This window comes from Gavialis gangeticus, unplaced genomic scaffold, assembly GCF_001723915.1.
Source record: "Gavialis gangeticus isolate Ggan-Ray unplaced genomic scaffold, GavGan_comp1, whole genome shotgun sequence".
Taxonomy (NCBI): domain Eukaryota; kingdom Metazoa; phylum Chordata; order Crocodylia; family Gavialidae; genus Gavialis; species Gavialis gangeticus.
Genome location: NW_017729032.1, coordinates 141,977,311 through 141,985,881, shown reverse-complemented (window position 1 = coordinate 141,985,881; position 8,571 = coordinate 141,977,311). Strand labels below are relative to the sequence as shown.

General features: G+C 36.8%; 1 protein-coding gene across 2 annotated transcripts in view; it reads right to left on the bottom strand.

Moving 5' to 3' along the window:
- TMCO3 (transmembrane and coiled-coil domains 3) overlaps positions 1-8,571 on the bottom strand; it is a 70,698-nt gene that overhangs the window by 38,884 nt on the left and 23,243 nt on the right. For both annotated transcript variants that reach the window (XR_002098816.1, XM_019524059.1), the window contains exons 7-10: positions 6,514-6,606; positions 4,589-4,775; positions 3,457-3,574; positions 2,617-2,812 (exon numbers count right to left, since the gene is read on the bottom strand). Coding sequence is in view for 1 of the 2 variants with exons in the window: in XM_019524059.1 (XP_019379604.1) it covers positions 2,617-2,812; positions 3,457-3,574; positions 4,589-4,775; positions 6,514-6,606 (594 nt within the window). In the remaining variant the exon portion in view is untranslated. The remainder of the gene's footprint in view (positions 1-2,616; positions 2,813-3,456; positions 3,575-4,588; positions 4,776-6,513; positions 6,607-8,571) is intronic.

Below are 8,571 nucleotides of genomic sequence, written 5' to 3'. Positions count from 1 at the left end.
AACAAACCCGGCCTTAAAAAGGCGGGGTAGTGGTAGGGATAGAGTAACTATGGAATGTGGCTCTTAATATTTGCTATTACATCAGATGTGTAGCATTTATTATCTTGTCTTTGTCCTTGAAATGACCTTTCATCAAGTAACTAAGTATTAATATTGTATTGGTGTTTGTCATTGCTTTATCACCTCTACTGATCTATGAAAAGCTTCCTGATATATTAAGAGTTTGGAAAAAAAGCTGAGTGAAAATAGAATTTTCTACGTAAAGAACACAGCTTATTTTTGCAATTTTACAGCAAACTCATTTCCATACATAAAAGGATTATTTTATGACAAAAATCTTTCTGCAAATATAATGCAGTGCCTGATACTTCATATAGGCACATTTCTTGTTAATGTTTGCAATAGGGGATTCATTTCAAATACAAACCCTAAATGTAGAAATGGCCTTATTTTTGACAGATTAAGTATATTTCTGAAGTCACCCCAATATAATTTAAGTCCTTCATTACTTTTCCATTAACAGAGCTTCACAGATATTATTCCCACTCATTAACAGAAGTCTAGAAGAAACAGTAAGTCATTTCTCCTCTTTCTTGTATGATCCAATGACCTGCTTTCCTCTCTAAAAAGTGCTCTGTATTCCACTGCCTCCATAGCAATCAATTTTTTCTAAATTTCATAGCAGCAATCTGATTTTGGCATGATATGGTTCTCGCCTTTTAACTTCTTTCCTGACCTAAATTATCCAACTTAAAAGACAGACTCCCTTGGCCAAAAATGCCCACATTGATCATTTGCCTCTGGTAGTTCTTCCCCTTCCCCCATCTCAGGATGCATCTGAAAGCTGCTAAACTCAGCTGGATTCATAATTTTTTTATTCTCTACCCTGCTTTTAATGCAATGCCCTAGTGACAACATTTCTACTTTACACTGAAAAAGTAAAACAAATTATTTAAACTGTATATCTATAAACTCTGTTCTCACTTTGTGATCAGTTTTACATTCTACTATTTTCCTATATTAATTCCTAGAGCAAAGAATAATCTGTCATATGAAAATGCTAGTAGAAATTCAAAGAATATTAGCAGTTTCTATAGTTCCACAACAGTACTGCTTCAAACCTACAATTTACAAAAAGACAACAGATATGCTCTGCAGCAGAGTAGTTTACTGGATGAGTGCAAATGTGAAGTATTAAATAAATGAAAGAGTTTGAAGGGGGGCAGGGGGAGGAAAGGGAAATTACCTTTAAGATCTATGAAGAACTTATTATTAAAACATTTGGCTCATGGTGTATATCTGGAAAGGCTATATTAGCTCCAATATAGTCTTTAGAAGTGCTACCAGTCACAAGAATTTCACGTTATGTCTTAGCAGTAAAAAGCAATCTGATCATGCAGACTTTTCTTTACAAAGGGACAGTTAGAGATGGGTGTGAATGCATAGCAGGGTTGCCAACTGTCCAAAAATAACCAGACTAAAAATGCCTGTGCATAAATTCTGTAAAAAATGTTGCATCATCCATAAAAACCACAAAGCAAAAATAGCTCTACAAAAAGTCAGCTGAAGACGCAGTTGAAGCTCCAAAGTCAGAAAAAGAAGCTGGAAGCAGCATTCAACCATACAGAGCACAGCAGTGCCACCAGGTATCTGAGCAGGAGTGTAGTACCCTTAAGGGGCTCTTCTCAGGGCTTTGTAGCTTCTTCCTAAATTCCCCTGCCATATGTTGCTGCAGGTAATGGTGCTACTTCTCATTTGTCTGTTACACTGCTAGGTGATAGGTAAGCAGATAGTAGTCCTTCTTTTGAAGGGCCTGTGCTGGGATGAGGATGTGGGGGGAGGAAGGGGAGCTATGTGGAGAGGGAAATAGGGTAGCAGGTAAGTTGAGCAGGGGGCAAGGAATACCAAGGTATGGGGGTAAGTAGAAGACCCGTGAGGTGGATTGGGGCAGCACAGTATAAAACCATTGCTGCAGGTCAAGTAGAGCTGCTAACTGATAAGTCTGAAAACTTTACTAACAGCCAAACTATGCTATGTCCATAGTAAAAACAGGGCTCTTGTCCATGGTCTGGCAGAAAGGTTACATATACATTTTATATAATGTAAGTCAGTAAAAGAATTTGCAGATTGTCAGTAAAACAAAAGTTTCTTGGGTTGGGTTTACAGTTAAAAATTGTTTCTATTTCAAGTTTCACAGTAAAAAACAAATGCAATAGGAAAAACAGTGAATTCAATTAAGTTGCAATCATTCAAATTAATAAAAAAATACCAGCAGCAAGAAAAAAGAATGTAAACCTCAAGAAGACTGGGACAAAAAACAAACAAACAAAAAAACCCAAAACAAAACACAAGAAGTACCAGACCCTTAATTGTACAACATGTTAATATGGTATTTCAAGATTTGCAAAATGCCTGAATCCTTCAGGCATCCTTAGTTTTTGGTTTCGATGGGTTTTGTTTTTTTTACAGTTTTTTTTAAATGTTATTTGGTTTTAAAATGTCCAAATACGGAACTGAAAAGATACGCAGAAAACAGACAACATGTTAGCTTTCTTGGTATATATGTTAAATCTATACACCTTATGCAAGTAAAATATATTATTTTTTAAAAATTACCGTTAACATAAGAAAGATGAAAGCAGATATTCCCAAAATGAGGATTTCTTTATTTCCTTTGCTTTCTGCATGCAATTTGCGATAATATGGTCCTATGAGATAAGTCTTTATAACAAGACATATAATAAAGACAGCAGCCAGGGAAAAGAGGATTTGGCCAATCAGTATAAGTATTCTCAGTATTTCCATCACAATACTAGGAAAGAGAAGAAAGAGGTTATTTGTATGTACTTTCTTGCCTCTAAACCAATTTCTAAGTGAAAATATCTAATATTTTAAAACAGGATGCTTGGATTAAGGGTCTAAATTTATATTTAGGCACTTAAGTGGCCTGATTATCAAGTATGCTGAAAAACTCAGCAGCTTCCAACAAATTCTAGAATATACTTCCTTGCTGGTCCAGTGATGTTCATGCTTGTTAACTTTTGAGCAAAGTGTACGGATCACTACTTTGCTCAAGCTTATGTGCCACATTTACTGAATTATAAAGAGTAATGCTGGAGATGTTCAGTGTTTGGCAAGGAAGGGGGAATTTGGGGGGATAACAAAACCCCACCTTTTCTTCATCACTCATTTTTAAAGTGAATAATTCAGGTGGACTAAGCTACTTAAGACATGAAGAGCATTCCAATTTAGTATTGTGAAACAAAAATAATGCATGAAAGCCCCATGCATGAAGCGAGCTTCTACAACAATTACAATGTCAATTTTGCACATTTTAGTTATACTTGTACGTGCATTCATTAATAAATATACATCTCTTCATTTTAAACCAAAGCCCAGAAGGTCTCCCTTCAGAACCAAAAGTACATAAATATCTACCTCTTATAATTTCTTTACCTGGAGTATGTACTGGCTCCTGCCTGTATAAGAGTTGGCATGACAGCTATAAACAAACCAAGCTGCACATCCTGCATTACCAGCATGCCAAGTAATACGCTACTGTAGTCAATATCACCTATGCATAAGAAAAAACATCAGATTCAGGGAACCACTTATGAAATAAAAAAAAAAGTTTAAAGTGCATTTCTCCTTTGAAAAGATACTTAAAAGTCTTATTACTAACCTATTATTACTCACAGATACATTCTGAATCATACCTGCTTTTAGCAACAAAAACAAGTTTGCTTTTCAACCCTAAGAAACATAAGAAATACCATTTACTGGATTCCTTTCCTTTTTCATGTCCTTGTGACAAGATATTAGCAGAATTCATAGTTTCACTGGAATCTGACAGGCCTCACCATGAACACTTCTGCTATGGCTTCAAACTTGTGAGTTCTGGGCCATCAACTGTGTGCCTTGGCACTCGTGCCACCCCAGCTCCCATACAGTACTTTAAACCTATGTTACAGCAGCAGCTTATTATACTATACTACAGTATTATACATACTTTTTAAAAAGTGAAATGATAGGATACTGGGCTAGATAAATCTGCCTCATGTAACCTGTATTTTAGAACAGGCTGGTATTGGGGACAGTTTAGAGACAGAAGTTGGCAGTGCAGGTAAATGTAGAATCAGTGCTGGTGCTGTTAAGTTGTGCAATAGAAATTCTAGTTCAGACTTGATCATTAAATCATTTAGTACTATGAAGCAAATTAGGACTGCTGGGGATATTGCCATGGTATTTTAGAACAGGCAGAGCTAAGCAAGCTACAGAAATAAAGGGGAGAAAAAAAGATCAATCAAGCACCAGTGCTCAGAATCCTAGAATCCCCATCAAGCTAGTAAAAGTTATTTAACAAGAAAAATGTGAGAAGCACGGATTGTAGGCAATACATTTTATTGAACCAATACGTTGTTGGGAGGAATACAGACATGTTTTCAGGTACCAAGTACCCTTCTTCTTCAGGTCTCTGAGAAAAAGCCTTTTATTTCCCAATTTGTCTTAAGACACTGACAACTTGAAAATTATTGTAAGCATTTAAATTGGTACCGACTTTGTGATGGTCTGTTTAAGCTGCACATACCTTCTTTGTCTCCTCGAGCACTCCCTGCAAGGAATCTAGATACCAAGGGTGTGCTTGATAATGACAAACAAGTAGAAATGAAGACGCTCTGCGTTGGTCTTATCTGTAGTAAGTGTCCCCATAACAAGCCAAACGCAATCATCAGAACTGTCATATAGCATGGTCCTTGCAAAGATATCTTCCATACCTCAAAGAAAAAAAATGCTTAAATTTGCATTGTATAATCTGAGGGCTATTGTTCCAGTGATATGATGTTACAGTGGTTTTCAGTGCAATAAGAAGCAAAGATGAGAAAAGATTTGAGTCATAACACAGAATTAATGGGCTATAATCATTTTACTAGAATTTATACCCTTGCTAAACTATATGCAGGACTGGGATGCTCCTTACCAGAAACATTAGATAAATTGGAGGGAGTTCAGAGGAAAAAAAAAAGAAAATGATTATGGAGCTAGAATGCTTGGCATATTAATTGTCCACAAACTGAACTACAAACTCCCTACAAAAACCAAATAGCGAGCGGAATTATTTGCCATGATTCCAGAGGAATGACTAGGAGTATTAGGGGAATAGTAAGAAAAAGAAAAGTAGTAATCAACTATCAGTAAAAGTCTCCTTCCACAGAGATCCAGAACAAAAAAAAATTAAAAGACCCAATCTCAAAAGTCATTTAAAACTAGACTGAATTATACAATTTATTATTATGTAAATGAAAAAAAAGTCATGTGGGCACTTAACTTCAGTAAGTGATATTTGCCAATCACTCAAATCATGTTGGGTATCCCATTAGTACCACACTAACATTTTACCAAGCATGGATCAATTCAACAATGGCAAAACATGGATTAGTATATGGACTAATAGATCTTTATCTTTAACTTCTGTTATTTGAGTGATTGGCAAGTGTCACTTATGTTAACATTAAAGTGAGATGACCATGTAACTTTCTACGTATTGATAAAACAAACTAACATGATATCACTGACTCACTTATCAAGGGAAGAATAAGGCAAGGGAAGTAGATCTTAAAAGTATGCATTGAATGGTTAATATTTTCAATTGTTAAAATATATTTGCAGGCTTACCTAGTTAAAACCAGCTATAATTCTCTGTATCAAAGGTTTTCAACCTTTTTTCATTTGTGGACCCCTACAAAATTTTGAATGGAGGTGTGGACCTCTTTGAAAATTTCAAATGAAAGTATGGACCCATCTGAATTGTAAATGTGGGTATTCACATACTTTTGGTTGATCATACTCATCCTTCACAGACCCCTTAAACATAGTCCACAGACCACCAGGGGTCAGCAGACCACAGATTGGAATATATTACTCTATATTAAAAATTCAACTTAAACATATTTGTATCTTTTCGGTTAAAGCTTAACTGCTGTTCTATTTAAAATTAGTTTGCATTACGTTATGTCTAATCAGGAACCCACAGGCTTGACTGGCACTTTTCAGCCAGCACAGCTTATGTTTAAATCCATTCTATGGTGTTTATTACATAGGTTTCCCTTGCAAGACATACCTTTGCATCACAACATTCTTATATTTGTATCTCAAAAACTGGATTCAGTGTCATATAAAGATGGATTGCCCTGAAGTGAATGTGGGACTTAACAATATGGAAATAAATACATAAAATAAATGAATAAATAAATAAATAAATACATTTAAAAAAATCAAAGGTATACAGCAACTTTATTTTTTTAAAGTGATAACGAGTAGAAATATCCTTTTGTCAGATAGTGGGAGCAAAAGAAGAGACAAGTCAAGGAGAAAGAACTTGAGATATCTGTCTTTTAAAAATCCTGGTCAAGTTACATTAAGAGAGAATCACAGGCAGCTTTCCAGGTGCTTAAATATAACTGACAAGTTCAACACTGACAAATCCCAATATCCAGAAGTATAACACAAAAATACCTTTCTTAACCTTTCAGGGGAAAATTCCAAACCAACTAGGAACAAGGTGAAGAACACACCAAACTCTCCTAATGTTTCCACCTGTACAATAGACTGTAAAAAAGAACATGGATATATTTAGTGCAATACAATCTGCTTACTGTAACACAATCACATATACATTTTAAAATAATTATGCCATACCACAGGATATTGAACTGTACACAGGATTCTAGGGGCCTTTGTACACACCACAAAATTGGCCATTAAAGCTGCTTAAATGCCCTTTTGCGCTGCTTTAATGGTGTTGCTGTTTGCACATTCTGCAGCATATTCCACTTTAAATGACTTTGGTATGTAGCAAGATAAACCACTTCCAAGGTGTTTTAGTTTGCTACCTGACAAAATACAACAGTGCAAGGGGCGCTGGAAGCTGACAGGGCTGTGGGACCTGGCGGCAGCCCATGCAGCAGGCTCCACTGAAGAAAAAGAGACAAGCCTGATCTTTTTTTTTTTCCCTCCCTGGAGCCTGCCTGCCTGCCTGAGCTGTGCGGGGGGCCCAGTGCTTCCCTCTGTGGCTGCAGCAGAGCCAGTTCTTCCCTTTACAGCTGCAGCAACCCCCAGGACCACCCGGGCTGGGTGCCAGCAAATGGGTGCCACCTGGGGGAGCCCCTCCACAGCTCAGTGACCACTTGGCCTGCCAGCAGCTCACCTGTCACCATGCTGCCAAAGAGGCAAGTAAGGATCAGGCCCCCACCCTTGTATACATGCCACGGGGTTTTAGTTTGGTTTAATTCTCCCTAAATTGAAGCAGTGTTTTTAACAACCTGCCACTTCAGTTTAGGGATAACTAAACCGAATTAAACCCCCATGGCCTGTACAAGCAGGCTAGATCAGCAGTTCACAAATGGTTGTTCATGGAGCACTTATTGGTAATACCAACACCTAGCTAGTCACAAGATGATGAGTCTCTGGTTACAGCTAGTTCTTCAGGTGACTAAGCTCTATTGCTAAAATAATCCTACTGCTTACTTGCCTATTTCTAGGAATTGCTGTTGCATAGCAAGTGGAAGAAAGAGGTGCTGTCATTAAAACTGTACCCTCCTTCACCACCACCACTAGGAGAACATATCTTGGAGACTGGAAGAAGAATAAAGCACCTGGCTAGCATCTCCAAAGGAGGTAAACTAGAAGAGCAGAGAAGCATATGCAAGAACAACACATGAAGAGTAGGTGGCAAACAAATGTGCAGGGTGCTCTCAGAGAGCAGAGAAGCACAACAGATGGGAGAGTGAGATTAAATGAAGACATGAGGTTTCCTCCCCTTAAGTAACAGAATATTCCACATTAGATAACTTAAAAAAATTAAATAAAAAAAAAGCCACCCATGCATAAATACTTCCCTGATCCAATTACAACAGTTGCTTAGGAAAGCATCAAGATGTTAAGTGACTGGGAGCAGTAGGGATGGGACCTGTGCAACTGCAAACAGGTGATACTCCACAAGACTGTTTCTTTAATAACATGTGATATACATATACACCATGAAAAATAATCCCTGTTCCATTCAAGATCTTTATCACTACAGTAATAGTTTTAAAACTTGACCCTATATTGGTATGGACATAGATACGCTAAAAAAAAAAGCTACGTTAGATGTTTATTCATGTATTTAGCCTCTCCTCAATTTTCTATCCCTCAAATTTGGTAAAAACCTCTTGCAAAGTAAAGCTAAGTACTTCTGGTCTCAAGATATATTTTTGCCAAAACTTATAACATTTATTTTAGGCCTTTGCTTTATTAGGGAAAAGTATGAAATAAGATAAAAATTCAAGTTTAAAATAAGTATCAATACACTGGTAAGACAACAACATTTTGCTACTACTAAAACAGTGGCCCAGCTTTGTTCTCACTGGTCATTTTGTTTTCCAGATAACCTGTGACCAATGTAGTAAGGGGAGATAACTAGACCATCTGACAGATTTTATACTGAACATAACTTCAAATGACAGTTTGGAGGGTATTGCTTTATTTTATTGCTTTGATTTTAAGATTGTATGGCATGGCTGTGCAGAAAGC